This window comes from Entelurus aequoreus, linkage group LG27 (assembly GCF_033978785.1).
Source record: "Entelurus aequoreus isolate RoL-2023_Sb linkage group LG27, RoL_Eaeq_v1.1, whole genome shotgun sequence".
Lineage (NCBI taxonomy): Eukaryota > Metazoa > Chordata > Actinopteri > Syngnathiformes > Syngnathidae > Entelurus > Entelurus aequoreus.
Genome location: NC_084757.1, coordinates 3,545,462 through 3,566,635, shown reverse-complemented (window position 1 = coordinate 3,566,635; position 21,174 = coordinate 3,545,462). Strand labels below are relative to the sequence as shown.

The 21,174-nt window shown below is 39.0% G+C and overlaps 1 protein-coding gene across 2 annotated transcripts in view; it reads right to left on the bottom strand.

Annotated features, from left to right (window-relative positions):
• Positions 1-21,174, bottom strand: part of atp1b1a (ATPase Na+/K+ transporting subunit beta 1a) — a 181,571-nt gene that overhangs the window by 4,313 nt on the left and 156,084 nt on the right. The window contains exons 2-4 of one of the 2 annotated variants that reach the window (XM_062038549.1): positions 19,907-20,035; positions 4,662-4,817; positions 3,216-3,388 (exon numbers count right to left, since the gene is read on the bottom strand). In XM_062038549.1, the coding sequence (XP_061894533.1) occupies positions 3,216-3,388; positions 4,662-4,817; positions 19,907-20,035 (458 nt within the window). The remainder of the gene's footprint in view (positions 1-3,215; positions 3,389-4,661; positions 4,818-19,906; positions 20,036-21,174) is intronic. The other variant, XM_062038550.1, reaches the window with a different exon arrangement.

Sequence of the window (21,174 nt, the reverse complement as noted above, 5' to 3'; positions counted from 1 at the left end):
ACATGCTGACTTTTACACTTTCACCCTAGAACAGTCCGGATGGTTCTTTTCCTCTTTGGTCCGGAGGACACGACGTCCACAGTTTCCAAAAACAATTTGAAATGTGGACTCGTCAGACCACAGAACACTTTTCCACTTTGTATCAGTCCATCTTAGATGAGCTCAGGCCCAGCGAAGCTGACGACGTTTCTGGGTGTTGTTGATAAATGGTTTTCGCCTTGCATAGGAGAGTTCTAACTTGCACTTACAGATGTAGCGACCAACTGTAGTTACTGACAGTGGGTTTCTGAAGTGTTCCTGAGCCCATGTGGTGATATCCTTTACACACTGATGTCGCTTGTTGATGCAGTACCGCCTGAGGGATGGAAGGTCACGGGCTTAGCTGCTTACGTGCAGTGATTTCTCCAGATTCTCTGAACCCTTTGATGATATTACGGAGCGTAGATGTTGAAATCCCTAAATTCCTTGCAATAACTGCTTGAGAAATGTTGTTCTTAAACTGTTCAACAATTTGCTCAGGCATTTGTTGACAAAGTGGTGACCCTCGCCCCATCCTTGTTTGTGAATGACTGAGCATTTCATGGAATCTACTTTTATACCCAATCATGGCACCCACCTGTTCCCAATTTGCCTGCTCACCTGTGGGATGTTCCAAATAAGTGTTTGATGAGCATTCCTCAACTTTATCAGTATTTATTGCCACCTTTCCCAACTTCTTTGTCACGTGTTGCTGACATCAAATTCTAAAGTTAATGATTATTTGCACAAAAAAAATGTTTATTAGTTTGAACATCAAATATGTTGTCTTCGTATATATATATACAGCGTGTATATAAAACTACACTACATATATACTTACAGCGTGTATATAAAACTACATTACATATATACTTACAGCGTGTATATAAAACTACATTACATATATACTTACAGCGTGTATATAAAACTACATTACATATATACTTACAGCGTGTATATAAAACTACATTACATATATACTTACAGCGTGTATAAAACTACATATATACATACAGCGTGTATAAAACTACATATATACATACAGCGTGTGTATAAAACTACATATATACTTACAGCGTGTGTATAAAACTACATATATACTTACAGCGTGTATAAAACTACATATATACTTACAGCGTGTATAAAACTACATATATACATACAGCGTGTATAAAACTACATATATACATACAGCGTGTGTATAAAACTACATATATACTTACAGCGTGTGTATAAAACTACATATATACTTACAGCGTGTATATAAAACTACATATATACTTACAGCGTGTATATAAAACTACATATATACATACAGCGTGTATATAAAACTACATATATACATACAGTGTGTATAAAACTACATATATACATACAGCGTGTATAAAACTACATATATACATACAGCGTGTGTATAAAACTACATATATACTTACAGCGTGTATATAAAACTACATATATACTTACAGCGTGTATAAAACTACATATATACATACAGAGTGTATAAAACTACATATATACATACAGCGTGTGTATAAAACTACATATATTCATACAGCGTGTGTATAAAACTACATATATACATACAGCGTGTATATAAAACTACATATATACTTACAGCGTGTATATAAAACTACATATATACTTACAGCGTGTATAAAACTACATATATACATACAGAGTGTGTATAAAACTACATATATACATACAGCGTGTATAAAACTACATATATACTTACAGCGTGTATAAAACTACATATATACTTACAGCGTGTATATAAAACTACATATATACTTACAGCGTGTATAAAACTACATATATACATACAGAGTGTATAAAACTACATATATACATACAGCGTGTGTATAAAACTACATATATTCATACAGCGTGTGTATAAAACTACATATATACATACAGCGTGTATATAAAACTACATATATACTTACAGCGTGTATATAAAACTACATATATACATACAGCGTGTGTATAAAACTACATATATACTTACAGCGTGTATAAAACTACATATATACATACAGCGTGTGTATAAAACTACATATATACATACAGCGTGTGTATAAAACTACATATATACTTACAGCGTGTATAAAACTACATATATACATACAGCGTGTGCATAAAACTACATATATACATACAGCGTGTATATAAAACTACATATATACTTACAGCGTGTATAAAACTACATATATACATACAGCGTGTATATAAAACTATATATATACTTACAGCGTGTATAAAACTACATATATACATACAGCGTGTGCATAAAACTACATATATACTTACAGCGTGTATAAAACTACATATATACATACAGCGTGTGCATAAAACTACATATATACATACAGCGTGTGCATAAAACTACATATATACTTACAGCGTGTATAAAACTACATATATACATACAGCGTGTGCATAAAACTACATATATACTTACAGCGTGTGCATAAAACTACATATATACTTACAGCGTGTGCATAAAACTACATATATACTTACAGCGTGCATAAAACTACATATATACATACAGCCTGTATAAAACTACATATATACATATATACATACAGCGTGTGCATAAAACTACATATATACATACAGCGTGTTCATAAAACTACATATATACTTACAGCGTGTATAAAACTACATATATACATACAGCGTGTGCATAAAACTACATATATACTTACAGCGTGTATAAAACTACATATATACTTACAGCGTGTATAAAACTACATATATACATACAGCGTGTGTATAAAACTACATATATACATACAGCGTGTTCATAAAACTACATATATACTTACAGCGTGTATAAAACTACATATATACATACAGCGTGTGCATAAAACTACATATATACTTACAGTGTGTGTATAAAACTACATATATACTTACAGCGTGTGTATAAAACTACATATATACTTACAGTGTGTGTATAAAACTACATATATACTTAGTGTGTGTATAAAACTACATATATACATACAGCGTGTATATAAAAGTACATTTATAGACAGAATAGAGTCCCTCACATTACTTTCATTGTTAGCCGACTTCTGCTAAAGTGTATTTATGACTTAGAATGCATACAACTAGAACAACATGTCCTACATAAGGAGTGTGAATGATTAAGACAAAGTTCCAAAAAGCAGAAGGTTGAGACTCACTTTGGGCCTGAAGTTGACGATCCTGTTGAGCTTGGTGATGATGCACGGCTTCCCCTCGCTGAAGCCGAAGGAGGGGTCCACATCGCCAGAGCAGACGTCCAGATTGGTCTTCCTGAAGCGGCAGGCTTTGCGCACCTCACTCTCCAAGCTGCGCTCCTTGTAGGAAGAGTCGTCTGCATGGTGGCGACAGGTGCGCTGGTTTATGGTCTGACTAATCTTCTAATAGTCCCGTGTCCTCAGCTCCAAACATAATCAACCTCACACACTTTTCATGACGACATCATAGCTGTGCTAACCTAGCATGATGTTAGCATGTAGCTCACATAGCTATGCTAGTGTTGCTAACCTAGCAAGATGTTAGCATGTTGCTCACATAGCTATGCTAGTGTTGCTAACCTAGCATGATGTTGGAAGGTAATGTTAGCATGTAGCTCACATAGCTAAATTAGTGTTGCTAACCTAACATGAGTAATGTTAGCATGTAGCTCACATAGCTACATTAGTGTTGCTAACCTAACATGACTAATGTTAGCATGTCGCTCACATAGCTATGCTAGTGTTGCTAACCTAGCATGATGTTGGAAGGTAATGTTAGCATGTAGCTCACATAGCTAAATTAGTGTTGCTAACCTAACATGAGTAATGTTAGCATGTAGCTCACATAGCTACATTAGTGTTGCTAACCTAACATGTGTAATGTTAGCATGTAGCTCACATAGCTAAATTAGTGTTGCTAACCTAACATGTGTAATGTTAGCATGTAGCTCACATAGCTACATTAGTGTTGCTAACCTAACATGTGTAATGTTAGCATGTAGCTCACATAGCTATGCTTGTTATGCTAACTTAGCATGATGTGAAATTATAATGTTAGCATGTAGATCACATAGCTACATTAGTGTTGTTAACCTAACATGTATAATGTTAGCATGTAGATCACATAGCTACATTAGTGTTGTTAACCTAACATGTATAATGTTAGCATGTAGCTCACATAGCTACATTAGTGTTGCTAACCTAACATGTGTAATGTTAGCATGTAGCTCACATAGCTATGCTTGTTATGCTAACTCAGCATGATGTGAAATTATAATGTTAGCATGTAGCTCACATAGCTACATTAGTGTTGTTAACCTAACATGTGTAATGTTAGCATGTAGCTCACATAGCTACATTAGTGTTGCTAACCTAACATGTGTAATGTTAGCATGTAGCTCACATAGCTACATTAGTGTTGTTAACCTAACATGTATAATGTTAGCATGTAGCTCGCATGGCTATGCTAGTATTGCTAAGCAAGCACGCTGTTGGAATGCAGTGTTAGCATGTTGCTAACGTTTGTGTATGTGATAAATGACATCTATCACAGGGGAAAGTGCAGAGTTAGCGTGTTTATGTCAATAGTTTAGTTGGAGACCAGCTGGTGTGATGGACTTTCCTACTTGCCTTCACAGTCTTCAAACTTCTGGGTGTCGGCCTGGATGTCGTCGTTGTACAGTTTGAGGAAGGTGGCCATGGTGTCCACGTACTTCTCGTAGGACTTGGGGTCGCTCATGCTGAAGGAGATCTCCAACTTCTCAGAGCGTGGGAAGTGTGACAGACCTGAGAGGGAGAGGCGGGGTGAGTCGGGATGCCCAAGACATCGCTCATTTGATATCGCTCATTTGATATCGCTCATTTGATATATTGCTCATTTGATATATCGCTCATGGGATATATCGCTCATGTGATGTATCGCTCATGTGATATATCGCTCATGTGATATCGCTCATTTGATATATCGCTCATTTGATATATCGCTCATGGGATATATCGCTCATGTGATGTATCGCTCATGTGATATATCGCTCATGTGATATATCGCTCATGGGATATATCGCTTATCGCTCATGGGATATATCGCTCATTTGATATATCGCTCATTTGATATATCGCTCATGTGATATCGCTCATGTGATATATCGCTCATGTGATATATCGCTCATTTGATATATCGCTCATGTGATATATCGCTCATGTGATGTATCGCTCATGTGATATATCGCTCATGTGATATATCGCTCATGGGATATATCGCTCATTTGATATATCGCTCATTTGATATATCGCTCATGTGATATCGCTCATGTGATATCGCTCATGTGATATATCGCTCATGTGATATATCGCTCATGTGATATATCGCTCATGTGATATATCGCTCATGGGATATATCGCTCATGGGATATATCGCTCATGTGATATATCGCTCATGTGATATATCGCTCATTTGATATATCGCTCATTTGATATATCGCTCATTTGATATATCGCTCATGTGATATCGCTCATGTGATATATCGCTCATGTGATATATCGCTCATGGGATATATCGCTCATGGGATATATCGCTCATTTGATATATCGCTCATGTGATATCGCTCATGTGATATATCGCTCATGGGATATATCGCTCATGTGATATATCGCTCATTTGATATATCGCTCATGTGATATATCGCTCATGTGATATCGCTCATGTGATATATCGCTCATTTGATGTATCGCTCATGTGATATATCGCTCATGTGATATCGCTCATGTGATATCGCTCATTTGATATATTGCTCATTTGATATATCGCTCATGTGATATATCGCTCATGTGATGTATCGCTCATGTGATATATCGCTCATGTGATATATCGCTCATGGGATATATCGCTCATTTGATATATCGCTCATTTGATATATCGCTCATGTGATATCGCTCATGTGATATATCGCTCATGTGATATATCGCTCATGTGATATATCGCTCATGTGATATATCGCTCATGTGATGTATCGCTCATGTGATATATCGCTCATGTGATATATCGCTCATGGGATATATCGCTCATTTGATATATCACTCATTTGATATATCGCTCATGTGATATCGCTCATGTGATATCGCTCATGTGATATATCGCTCATGTGATATATCGCTCATGTGATATATCGCTCATGTGATATATCGCTCATGGGATATATCGCTCATGGGATATATCGCTCATGTGATATATCGCTCATGTGATGTATCGCTCATGTGATATATCGCTCATGTGATATATCGCTCATGGGATATATCGCTCATTTGATATATCGCTCATTTGATATATCGCTCATGTGATATCGCTCATGTGATATCGCTCATGTGATATATCGCTCATGTGATATATCGCTCATGTGATATATCGCTCATGTGATATATCGCTCATGGGATATATCGCTCATGGGATATATTGCTCATGTGATATATCGCTCATGTGATATATCGCTCATTTGATATATCGCTCATTTGATATATCGCTCATGTGATATCGCTCATGTGATATATCGCTCATGTGATATATCGCTCATGGGATATATCGCTCATGGGATATATCGCTCATTTGATATATCGCTCATGTGATATCGCTCATGTGATATATCGCTCATGGGATATATCGCTCATGTGATATATCGCTCATTTGATATATCGCTCATGTGATATATCGCTCATGTGATATCGCTCATGTGATATATCGCTCATTTGATGTATCGCTCATGTGATATCGCTCATGTGATATATCGCTCATGTGATATATCGCTCATGGGATATATCGCTCATTTGATATATCGCTCATTTGATATATCGCTCATGTGATATCGCTCATGTGATATCGCTCATGTGATATATCGCTCATGTGATATATCGCTCATGTGATATATCGCTCATGTGATATATCGCTCATGGGATATATCGCTCATGTGATATATCGCTCATGTGATATATCGCTCATTTGATATATCGCTCATTTGATATATCGCTCATTTGATATATCGCTCATTTGATATATCGCTCATGTGATATCGCTCATGTGATATATCGCTCATGTGATATATCGCTCATGGGATATATCGCTCATTTGATATATCGCTCATTTGATATATCGCTCATGTGATATCGCTCATGTGATATATTGCTCATGGGATATATCGCTCATGTGATATATCGCTCATTTGATATATCGCTCATGTGATATCGCTCATGTGATATCTCGCTCATGGGATATATCGCTCATGTGATATCTCGCTCATGTGATATCGCTCATGTGATATATCGCTCATGTGATATCGCTCATTTGGCGATATTGCTCATGTGATATCGCTCATGTGATATATCGCTCACATGAGATATTACTCACGTGAGATATCGCTCATTTGATATATCGCTCATGTGATATCTCGCTCATGTGATATCTCGCTCATGTGATATCGCTCATGTGATATATCGCTCATTTGATATATCGCTCATGTGATATCTCGCTCATGTGATATCGCTCATGTGAGATATCGCTCATTTGATATATCGCTCATGTGATATCTCGCTAATGTGATATATTGCTCATGTGATATATTGCTCATGTGATATCGCTCATGTGAATATCGCTCATTTGATATTGCTCATGTGAATATCGCTCATGTGATATCGCTCATCTGATATCGCTCATCTGATATATCCCTCATTTGATATCCCTCATTTGATATCGCTCACGTGATATATCGCTCACGTGATATATCGCTCACGAGAGATATCCCTCATGTGAATATCGCTCATCTGATATCGCTCATCTGATATCGCTCATCTGATATCGCTCATCTGATGTATCCCTCATTTGATATCCCTCATTTGATATCGCTCACGTGATATATCGCTCACGTGATATATCGCTCACGTGAGATATCGCTCACGTGAATATCGCTCATGTGATATCGCTCATCTGATATCGCTCATCTGATGTATCCCTCATTTGATATCCCTCATTTGATATCGCTCACGTGATATATCGTTCACGTGAGATATCGCTCACGTGAGATATCGCTCATTTGATATCGCTCATTTGATATCGCTCATGTGATATATCGCTCATGTGAATATCGCTCATGTGATATCCCTCATTTGATGTATCCCTCATTTGATATCCCTCATTTGATATCGCTCACGTGAGATATCGCTCACGTGAGATATCGCTCACGTGAGATATCGCTCATTTGATATCTCGCTCATGTGATATCTCGCTCATGTGAATATCGCTCATGTGATATCGCTCATTTGGCAATATTGCTCATGTAATATCGCTCATTTGATATATCGCTCATTTGATATATCGCTCATTTGATATCTCGCTCATGTGATATCGCTCATGTGATATCTCGCTCATGTGATATATCGCTCATGTGATATCGCTCATTTGATATCGCTCATGTGATATCGCTCATGTGATATCACAAGGAAGGATTGTCAGCACCTTTTGAGGCAAAAAGACAAATGCGCAAAGTTGACCTTGGTATTTATTGTCATCTAGTTAGTGTCCACCAGGTCTGTAGACAAGAATATTGTCATCTAGTTAGTGTCCACCAGGTCTGTAGACAAGAATATTGTCATCTAGTTAGTGTCCACCAGGTCTGTAGACAAGAATATTGTCATCTAGTTAGTGTCCACCAGGTCTGTAGACAAGAATATTGTCATCTAGTTAGTGTCCACCAGGTCTGTAGACAAGAATATTGTCATCTAGTTAGTGTCCACCAGGTCTGTAGACAAGAATATTGTCATCTAGTTAGTGTCCACCAGGTCTGTAGACAAGAATATTGTCATCTAGTTAGTGTCCACCAGGTCTGTAGACAAGAATATTGTCATCTAGTTAGTGTCCACCAGGTCTGTAGACAAGAATATTGTCATCTAGTTAGTGTCCACCAGGTCTGTAGACAAGAATATTGTCATCTAGTTAGTGTCCACCAGGTCTGTAGACAAGAATATTGTCATCTAGTTAGTGTCCACCAGGTCTGTAGACAAGAATATTGTCATCTAGTTAGTGTCCACCAGGTCTGTAGACAAGAATATTGTCATCTAGTTAGTGTCCACCAGGTCTGTAGACAAGAATATTGTCATCTAGTTAGTGTCCACCAGGTCTGTAGACAAGAATATTGTCATCTAGTTAGTGTCCACCAGGTCTGTAGACAAGAATATTGTCATCTAGTTAGTGTCCACCAGGTCTGTAGACAAGAATATTGTCATCTAGTTAGTGTCCACCAGGTCTGTAGACAAGAATATTGTCATCTAGTTAGTGTCCACCAGGTCTGTAGACAAGAATATTGTCATCTAGTTAGTGTCCACCAGGTCTGTAGACAAGAATATTGTCATCTAGTTAGTGTCCACCAGGTCTGTAGACAAGAATACATCTAAAAGTTAGTCCAGACATTCACCCAATAGCAGGAAATGTGGTCTTGATTTTCAAAATAAAACTCCCTGGGTTTGTGTGGCAGCAGAAATGTTCCTATTTTGGACAAAGCTACGAACAATGGGGGACCGGGCTCCCTGACCACCTGAGGGCACCACAGACTGTGGAAGCTTTTAAAAAGGCTTAAAAACCCTTCTTTTAAAAAAAAGCCTTTTTTTTTTTTTTTAGATATATGCATATTAGTTCTAGCTATTAGGCTGTTCTAGTTTTTTTTTTTTTTTTTTTTATTATCGAGAGGAAACAGATGAGGTGGTTCGGGCATCTGGCCAGGATGCCACCCGAACGCCTCCCTAGGGAGGTGTTTAGGGCACGTCCGACCGGCAGGAGGCCACGGGGAAGACCCAGGACACGTTTGGAAGACTATGTGTCCCGGCTGGCCTGGGAACACCTCGGGATCCCCCTGGGAGGAGCTGGACAAAGTGGCTGGGGAGAGGGAATTCTGGGCTTCCCTGCTTAGGCTGCTGCCCCCGCGACCCCACCTCGGATAAGCGGAAGAAGATGGATGGATTTTTATTTTTTTTTTTAATACACTGTAGCACTTTGAGGTTGTTTGCTCAATGTAAAGTGCTTTTTACAAATACAATCTATTGTTATTATTTTCTAAATGTTCATCTTTTTCCCCTCTAAAGGTGCTCACGTCCCTGAATTTGGGATCTGCATAGGTCCCGAAAATGGGAAATCAAACAGCGGAGACTGTTATGTCTTTGACGCATAGCTGCGATTGTCGTCTTCCCTTCGACGCAGGAAACAAACAGGTAAGATTAAGCTTTCTTTAATAAATTACAAAATACAAAACTGCGGACGCCGACAAGCGTGGAGCTAAACAAAACCAAAATGTCACCGAGGGTGAAAAATGGGGAATGCTAGTGTGTACAAAGATCACTAGAGCGAGGAGAAAAACCAGGAGAACGTAACTGTTGCCTATAGCAGTGTTTTTCAACCACTGTGCCGCGGTGAGATACAATCTGGTGTGCCGTGGGAGATTATCTAATTTCACCTACTCGGGTTAAAAATATAGTGCCGTTGTTGTCTGGAGCTCGGCAGAGTAACCGTGTAATACTCTTCCATATCAGTAGGTGGCTAATTGCTTTGTAAACATCGTAACCCAAAAATAAACAAAAGGCGAGTGTCCCTAAAAAGGCATTGAAGCTTAGGGAAGGCTATGGAAAACGGAACTAAAACTGAACAGGCTACAAAGTAAAGAAAAACAGAATGCTGGACGACAGCAAAGACTTACTGTGGAGCAAAGACAATGTACATTTGAACATGACATGACAATCGACAATGTCCCCACAAAGAAGGATAAAAACAACTGAAATATTCTTGATTGCTAAAACAAAGTAGATGCGGGGAAATATCGCTCAAAGTAAGACATGAAACTGCTACAGGAAAATACCAAAAAAAGAGAAAAAGCCACCAAAATAGGAGCACAAGACAAGAAGTAACACACTACACACAGGAAAACAGCAAAAAAGTCCAAATAAGTCAAGGTGTTATGCGACAGGTGGTGACAGTACACCTACTTTGAGACAAGAGCTATAGTGATGTATGCTTGGTTATGCTTTAAAGTCATATCCAACGACTTTTTACTGTCCACTGAGTTTCGTTTTTTAATGATTTCTGCTGGTGGTGTGACTCCGCATTTTTTCAACGCAAAAAATGTGCCTTGGCTCAAAAAAGGTTGAAAAACACTGGTCTAACACACATTATTGACCCAGCAACTAATGATGGCTGACAGGGAACTATAAAGGGGAGGGGTTAACCAAAACACCTGCTGGGAACACTAATTGCCAAACTAAGACAGGTGAGGAGAATCAGTGGCCATGGAAACCAACAGAAAACAGGGAAAAAGGGTGCACGCAGGAAACAGAAAAAGTACCAAAGCCAAACCATGCCATGACCCGGGTGACGGATCATGACAGAGACATGGTGGAAATGTTTATGAAACAATCTTGCCTTCTTTTGTACTTCCTCTAAACCAGCCATTTGGAACTTAGACTTCGACACATTTTATTCATCCACAAGGGAAATTTGCCCCAATAGTGACGACTCGTCAGCGGATGTCTCCATATATGGTCGACACTAGGGTTGGACGGTATACCGCTACTAGTATAGGACCGCGGTACTAATCAATCAAAAGCGGTACTATACTCTGTTTGAAAAGTACCGCTTCACGTGGGGACATTGCTGGTTTTGCGAGCAGAGAAGCATGTTCGGCAGCGCACACACACAGAGTACTTACAAGCAGACACAGTGTGTAGACAGAAAAGGGAGAATGGACGCATTTTGGTGTAAAAAGTGACGATAAAGGTGAAGTTATAACACTGAAACACCCTCAGGAAGAGCTGCTTTAAGACATGGCTAGCTAGCTAGCAGCTAACATCCATCCGCTTCTAAATCACTAATCCTGGTCTCTATGGCGACAAATAAAATAAGTTTCTTGCACGTACATTATCACTGGAGGACAAGGAATAGCTAAACATGCTTCACTACACACCGTAGGAGGATACAATAGCTCACCAGCGTCACAATGTAAACAAACGCCATGGGTGGATCTACACCTGACATCCACTGTAATGATACCAAGTACAAGAGCGTATTTAGTCGATACTAATATGATTACATCGATATTTTTTATCATCACAAAATATTATGTTTATGAACTCAGTAAATACGTCACTGGACTTTGAATATGACCAATGTACGATCCTGTAACTACTTGGTATCGGATCCATACCTAAATGTGTGGTATCATCCAAAACTAATGTAAAGTATCAAAGAAGAGAAGAATAAGTGACTATTACATTTTAACAGAAGTTTAGATAGAAAAACATGAAATAAGCAGATATTAACGGTAAATGAACAAGTAGATCCATTTTTACAGTTTGTCCCTCATAATGTGTACAAAATAATAGGTGTATAAATGACACAATATGTTACTGCATACGTCAGCAGACTAATTAGGAGTCTTTGTTTGTTTACTTACTACTAAAAGACAAGTTGTCTAGTATGTTCACTATTTTATTTAAGGACTAAATTACAATAATAAGCATATGTTTCATCCACCCTAAGATTTTTTGTTCAAATAAAGACAAAAATGCCATTTTATGTGGTCCCCTTTATTTAGAAAAGTATCGAAATACATTTTGGTACCACTACTAAAATGTTGGTATGTAGACAACCCTAGTAGAGACTATAGAGAGTTACCCAAAGTGCTTTGTCCGCTATCATAGTACAACTCTGTAGCCCATAAGCTCCTTTTTCACTATCCTCTTGTTGAGGGGCAGACTGGCTCGTACATGCACATGCATCCTCCACTGTTGCCGTGTGTAAAACAAAGCAGCGTATAGTTCCAACTTACATCTGTCAGTAGACTCGTTATGGAAGCGCTAAAAACTACGACATTGCTGACAAAGAGACTGTCAGAAAGTGGCTTGAAGATGGTCTGTAAAACATCGTCTATGCAACATTTTCACCAAAAGTCAAAAGTGTTTTAAACGTGGAAAAATGATCATAATATGACCCTTTAATGAGCATTCTCACATAGCACCAGCATTTTGGAGCAATAATGAGGTGATAGACAAAAGGTAACAATACACTAAATCTATCCGTGGCAGCATATGTGGACATAACTGTGGTGCGTTCAAAGACCCTCAATTAAAGTTAGAAACGGAGGTCAACAATAGATTTTAAAGACCGAGGGAGGCAGTACAATAATTACAGTGTTTCCCACACATTCATTTATTTGTGGCGGCCCGCCACGAAAGAATTACGTCCGCCACAAATAAAAAATAAAATAAAAAGTTTTTATTTTTTTAATTTATTTTTGTCCTGTGCAGCTTCTCAGGAAAATCATATAGTTGATGTAGATGCCCATATAGGCTGTTCACATTTACTTTACAAAAGAGAAGTGTAGGATACTTCTCTTGTTGCCTTATTTGTATTTGACCACTACTGTTTTCTGTTTATTTTTTACTGACTGTGGCAGGACACCTCTGCCTCTGTTTCACTTTATGTTGCTGGTAAATAATATGGTTGTAGTAGCAGGCTAAAGTTGAATTATTTAGTATGCACTAATTAAAGGGGCAGAGCTTTAAGAGACATTTTAGCTTTTATATTTTATAAGATATATTTTTTGTAAGAACCACAATTAATAAATATATTTCAGTGAATAACTTATTGTTCAAATCTGTATATAAATATGTACATAAAGTGTTGTAATTATATTGTAAAATGGATGGATGGATGGACGTTTAAAACAAAACTGTTATTATTAATTAGTAAGTATACATTTTTTGAGCCTTTTTAGAGTAAATCATATCATTGTAGTAAATTATGCAAATTACTCGATGATGTCATGGTGACCACGCCCCCACCGCCACAGGTATCTTGGCAGTTTATGGGAAACACTGAATTATGTGTTAATATAATTTGCATTTAACATTTTAAGTGATGAACATTCATATTCTGGCCACTTTGTATTGATTTGTGTAACAAAAATCTAACATGATACAATGAGTGTTTGCGGGGAGTCTTGTGCGTGGGGCCCCAGAATGTGGTGTTACGCCCCTGGATCCAGTATGCAGAACTGATTCCATAAACAACAAAACTAACCACTTGACGCAGTTTTCCCAGACCTTAAAAAAAAAATCTTCCCCAGTTTAGTAGCTCTGAACAGTTCGTTATGTCTTCTTACTGAATAATGTTTTAGTTTCTTCTAGCCAGACAAGATTTAGGTCAAGTAGAAACAAAGACTAAGGAGGAGACACAAATAAGGAAGCGGCCCAAAGGAGCCTTCGTATCCTTGACTCTGTCCTGCATTAACCATCAAGCTTTGTATTTCCTGCTTTCGGTCAATGATTTTGCCGTTGTCCCGGTCCACCATGTGGTTATTTATGTTGCGGCGATCTGAAATGGAGCCGACCAGGTAGACCTGGGGCCGTACTTATCAAGCTTCTCAGAATTACTCCTAAGAAGTCTGCTAAGAGTTGACTTAAGAGTAAATAAATGCTTCGCTGAAAGCTGCACTTAAAAGTTAGTTATCAAGCGTCTTACACACACTTTCAGCGAAGTGTAGGACTGAATCTTAAGTGTCACACTCAGAGCTGAATTACGACATTACTATGTGCCGTAAACGCAATTTTAGGTGACGTCATTTCTGTGTCCATAGAAATGACCAATCACGGAAGGGAATCCGTTGTCTAAGAATAAAGAAATATCTTGGAAATATTTAATATATAGCTCGGTTGGTAGAGCGGCCGTGCCAGCAACTTGAGGGTTGCAGGTTCGATCCCCGCTTCCGCCATCCTAGTCACTGCCGTTGTGTCCTTGGGCAAGACACTTTACCCACCTGCTCCCAGTGCCACCCACACTGGTTTAAATGTAACTTAGATATTGGGTTTCACAATGTAAAGCGCTTTGAGTCACTTGAGAAAAAGCGCTATATAAATGTAATTCACTTCACTTCACTTCACTTAATTGGACAATGGGAGTGTATATTTTGACAATAAACTACAAAATAATACAAAACAAACTAGTCCCCGCCGGCACTCACGCTACCGCTCCCTCTCTTCTCTTCTCTCGCCCACACACTCACTGACGTCACTCACCTCACGGCCACACACACACGCTACTGTCATAACATTTTCTTTCCAATTCATTAATTAGGCAACTAATTTGAAACTGGTGTGGGTGGCTCTATATATACTAGCCCACTGCAGCCACATGCAGAAATCAACATGGAATCGAAAAATATTAAATCTGTGACAAAAATAATACCCGCTCCGTCTAAACGATACCGTTTGATCAGCTGCTCGTCATCAAACAAATCCAGGACATCGTTCCGCTCCCTGAATGTTCGCGCACGTCTCTCTCGCCTCAGTGCCATCCCCTGCTGGCAACTCCTAACCACTTAAGACACCTCTGAAGGTCTCTTAAATATCGTGGAGAGTAGGAGTGATTCTTAGACTTAAGAACGTTGATAAAAAGCTTTTATTCTTAAGTTTGAGAGTAGGACTAAATTTCGCAAATTCTCAGGACTTAAGTGTAAAATGGCACTCTAAGAAGCTTGATAAGTACGGCCCCTGACCGGTGCCTGGTTGGCCACGCCTAGAAGTGGTCAGGTGGCCTTTCTGAAGATGACCAGACCGCTAAAACATGTCAAATATTACCTTTAATATACCAAAATCTTATCTGACGAGAAGAAAACTGAAACGTTTTAGAAGTGTGTTTACTAGAAACTAGGCTTGGATTTAATAAACCCTGGTCAAACTCCCCACGCTTTGTATTGCTAGAGAAATATTTTCCACCTCTAAAGCAGAATAGAACGCCTTAGAATTGGCCTGGGTTCTGCTGGAAGATACACACACCCTGTTTGGTTATCTCTGCCCTGCCACGCGCATACATTACGTTATCTACGCTGTCATGAAGTACCGGCCGGGAGGAAGAGGAAAGAATGCGCACACGCGTCAAGTTAACTTCCAGTTAAGTTTCGGTACAATTATTATACCAAATAATATATATAGCGAGCATCGCTTTCAATCGAGAACCGTTTTGAATTGAAAATCAATTCATACATATGTGTGCTCGTACAACACTTAAAACCTTTAGCATATCTCTATGTGGAATTAAATGGATTAAGCAAAGCATCAATATGATTCAGTTTAAGAGACCGTTCAGACTGCAAGTGTTCACAAAGTACACAGAACAATAAACATGATGAACATCTTCAACTAGGCGTGTAACGGTACGTGTATTTGTATTGAACCGTTTCGGTACGGGGGTTTCGGTTCAGTTCGGAGGTGTACCGAACGAGTACACATGCTGGCAGCGACCGGAAGACTGGAAGACCGTCCTGCCTAGTTAAGATCTCCCGTTTGGGAACACTTTGGCTGCGCGATACAACAATGGAGGACGGAGGTTTGCAGACATTGTTCAGCAGCTGCTTCTGACAACATGTCAAACATGTGTTGCACCTTTCCTGCTTCCGGCTCCCAGACCGTAGTCGAGGAGCGCAGGGGAGACACTCCTCCGGGGCCGATGTATTCTCGGGGGCAACACCCTTCACTCTCCACAGCTCCGGACTCCAGGGTAAATGACGAGTCTGGCGATTAGTTGCAAATCGCGGCTTTATTGAGGTCTTGCACACAGCCAATCCAACAAAACACTAGCCACTCCCCGCACTCAACGCTACCGCTCCCTCACCTCGCTCGCCCACACACTCATCTCACATGCTGTCACATATTAAAGGGCCACACACACACATACGCTACTCTCATAACACATGCTAACCCGTTTGAAGCGTCACCACCGCATTCAAGCAGCCTCTCCTCTGCGAGTCAGGCAGGGCTAAAGCAATAACAAATGTTTTTATGGCAGCAGATTTAAGTCCATATTGCATTAAAAACTACATTTTGACCCACTTCTATGGTGGAAGAACAATGAGGCCATATATCCTCTTACTGCCAAGTTAGCCAGGCTGGGGGGGGGGAAAGAAAAGTTAATCTGAGGCTGAGTTGACTTGAAACTGTTTAATGTTGCACTTTTTATATGTAGAAGAAAAGTTTTGTCATTTTATTTAATCTGAGCAACAACTTGAGGCAGTTTAATGTTGATTAACGTGGACCCCGACTTAAACAAGTTGAAAAACTTATTGGGGTGTTACCATTTACAGGCATGTGATTTGACCACAATGAAAAAGACTGAAAAAATTTCCGGGGGTCTGGGGGACGAAGGCCCCCAGTCAGGTCCTGGTTTTTCACCAATTTAACATGCTAAAATTAACAAAGACAGCACCATTTGAAGAAAATATTTGAGTGTTTAAAGACATGAAAAAATTAATAGAACATACATAACCCAATTATAATAATGAATCACTGTATATGGTTCAGTCCCAACAGTATTTAGTCACTAATATTTACATCTTGTGTTCATTTCACATCCACATTGATCAGTGATATTATCTACACTTTATTTACAGTATTACCACATTACTTCAGTTCATGTAATTTAATGTAAACATTTAATTCTTTTCGCCAAAATAGGATATAAATTCATGAAAATAATTCAACATGTTTAGTATTGTTTACTCATATTTGAAAATAGGAAATAATAATAATGTGAGGACACTGACATATTGCATGAAACAAGTGTGAACATGTTTACCTTCAAGATTGTTACACCACTGACAATAGTTTCAAGAGACTACATAAGAACTTAATATTACAAAATAGTATTATATGCAAATTTATTTCAAATAAATTGTTAACTGGAATCAATAATGCGACTCTTTGAATTTCTGTAATTTCATAATATATTTTCACGTGGCTTTTTATTTTTAGAAAAACCCATTTATATTTCGCTAAGCAATAATTGGTTAATATTTAAAACAAACATGCGTATTTCGCATGCAAATATTTTTTAGCTTACCTCATTATTAACAACCCTGTCTGCAACTGAAGTGGGTGGATCTTTCCTCTCGATGTCTACGGCAGTTGTCGATGTAAACAAGATGAAGTCCGTAAGGTTTGCTCACTTTCGGTTGACATCCAAAAGTACCAGCTAGTGAAAAGTTTGTTTTCCTTGCTTCAAGTTGTTTCATATGTTTTTGCCGTTTCGCATGTACTTCCAAAGCCTTGAAACCTCGTGATCCATAGTCAATATTATCATGACACCACGTGCACAAAACCTTTCCGGGACGATCGATTTTCCGAATAAAATCACCGAACAAAGTCGTAACTTCCTTCTTCCCAACAGTATCAGTGATTTCCCTTTCCATCCAGTCCCATCCAAACTTATTTTTGACATGTTTATCAATTTATTTTACTCGTTAAGCGTCCCTTCTCTCGAAAACCGACATTGTTTAGATATGGAAAATGGCCGTAGTAACCATTATGAATGATGACGTTATTAACGTCATCATTCATAACAGATGTCCTGATTGGTCACAAGGAACATATCGACCAATCAACTACGGCGTAATATAAACTACGTCTCGAATCTTGATTTAGGGTCGGAAAAAAAACAGAAAAACGGGAGATAATTTTTTTTTTCCCCCGAGATTAAAAAAGACGGAATTCCAACTTTAGACGGAAAAATCACATGCCTGCATTTAGTGGTCAATTGTACGGAATATGTACTGTACTGTGCAATCTACTAATAAAAGTCTCAATCAATCAATCAATCAAAAAAAGCACTTTATATGTAAAAAGGTTTTGTTAAAAAAACATTCTGAGCCTTATCTTATTTAGTTTTTATTTGATATTTGTTGACCACATTAACCCTGGCAATGGACCCCGTGTGTATATGTATGTTAGGCCATTGTTTACACATTTGGTAAATAAATAACCAAAACATTTATATTTTGTTGTTTTCTTACTGTCCTGAAAATGAACCGAACCGTGACCTCTAAACCGAGGTACGTACCGAACCGACATTTTTGTGTACCGTTACACCCCTATCTTCAACCCTTTTTTATGTATTTGATATTTGTTAACTTATTATGGTACATTATTTATTTATGCACTGTTCTGTTACAGAGAACAAGGAAATGGGATAAAATTGCTATGGTATGAAAAGGGGTAGGATTAAATAAGCTCAGCGTCTTCCTACTCCTTTTCGGACGTGCTGTGATGAAACAAGTGGAAATATGTGATGGTTACATTGTAAGCGTATGCATCTTCCAGAGAAACTGAACTGATTCTGAATGGAATCGTCAAAAGGAATGGAATCACTAGGTGCTAAAAAGGCTCACACACCTCCAGACAAGTGTTTAAAATGCTTGCTCGTCTTTCGCTACGCAAACGCAGAGAGGTGTGCACGTGCCCCCCCCCCCCCCCCACACACACACACACACACACACACACACACACACACACACACACACGCGCACTTGAATTTCACTCCGGCCTTGTGAACAACCCCCCCAGCCCCGCCCACCTACTTTCACATGTGAGTCCTTCACAATGGAAACTTTGAGTCCCAGTGTGAGAGGCGGCTTCTGCTTGTGCAAAAAGCAGGAAGAAGTCCCCTTCCTGTATACGTCCACTGTGCAGGACGGGAAAGTCACTTTTGCGAGGAAGAACAGTCGCGGCGGGCTGACAGCCGACTTAAATCAACCCAGCGGCTCGCTAAAAATACCGCCGGCGGCTCGAATGTGCGCTCAGTTCCTCAGCGCCAGATAAACGCGTTAAGAGAGCATTTTGTATGAGCTTAGAGGTGGCGCTGTGGCAACAACACCACAACGAGGAGCCCCCGTGCACATATGCGAGGGAGGAGGAGAGGTAGGGGAGGGGCAGGGGAGGGGAGGGGGCGCCACTGACAGGCAAGTGAAGGACAAAATGGCCGAAGCCATCTTCGCTTCAACCTTGGAGCCATTTTGATGACATACCTGGGGGGGCCACTCGGTCCTGGTAGGTGGGCTTGGTGTTGCTCAAGGTGAGCAGCATCACCTGGATGGTCCCCACGAAGATGGCGGCCAAGAATCCGTAGAAGATGACATAGAACAGGAGGATTTTGACTGTGGAGGGAAGAAGGAAACGTCAGATTTGCTTCAGATGCAAACTTTGGGATTTGATCAAAACACTGACGACCACCGAGCTGTAGGTGGCGCTCCTACAGTCATTTCATATAATAATTCATCAGTAGGACTGGGACATAGACGGCTGACAACGGGATCACGATAAGATCGATAATTATTAGAGATGTCCGATAATATCGGCCTGCCGATATTATCGGCCGATATATGCGTTAAAATGTAATATCGGAAATTATCGGTATCGTTTTTTTTGTTATCGGTATCCTTTTTTTTTTTTTTTTTTTTTTTATTAAATCAACATAAAAAACACAAGATACACTTACAATTAGTGCACCAACCCAAAAAACCTCCCTCCCCCATTTACACTCATTCACACAAAAGGGTTGTTTCTTTCTGTTATTAATATTCTGCTTCCTACATTATATATCAATATATATCAATACAGTCTGCAAGGGATACAGTCCGTAAGCACACATGATTGTGCGTGCTGCTGCTCCACTAATAGTACTAACCTTTAACAGTTAATTTGACTAATTTTCATTCATTACTAGTTTCTATGTAACTGTTTTTATATTGTTGTACTTTCTTTTTTATTCAAGAATTTTTTTTAAATTTATTTATCTTATTTTACTAATTTTTTTAAAAAGTACCTTATCTTCACCATACCCGGTTGTCCAAATTAAGCATAATAATGTGTTAATTCCACGACTGCATATATCGGTTGATATCGGTATCGGTTGATATCGGTATCTGTAATTAAAGAGTTGGACAATATCGGAATATCGGATATCGGCAAAAAGCCATTATCGGACATCCCTAATAATTATTGATATTTATCATGGCGTATTGAAAAATGTTTAAAATAATTGTTTTTATTATAAATTACTAGGGGTGTAACGGTACGTGTATTTGTATTGAACCGCTTCGGTACGGGGGTTCCGGTTCGGTTCGTTCCACACGGACATATTAAGTAGCGTAACGCGCGTTGTGTAAACAATGCACACCGAGGCACAACACACGGCATGCTAGCAGCTAACGGGCTAGGATAGACTGACCATACGTCCTCTTTTCACCGGACATGTCCTCTTTTGCGGAGCTGTCAGGGCGGAGTTTCTTAAACG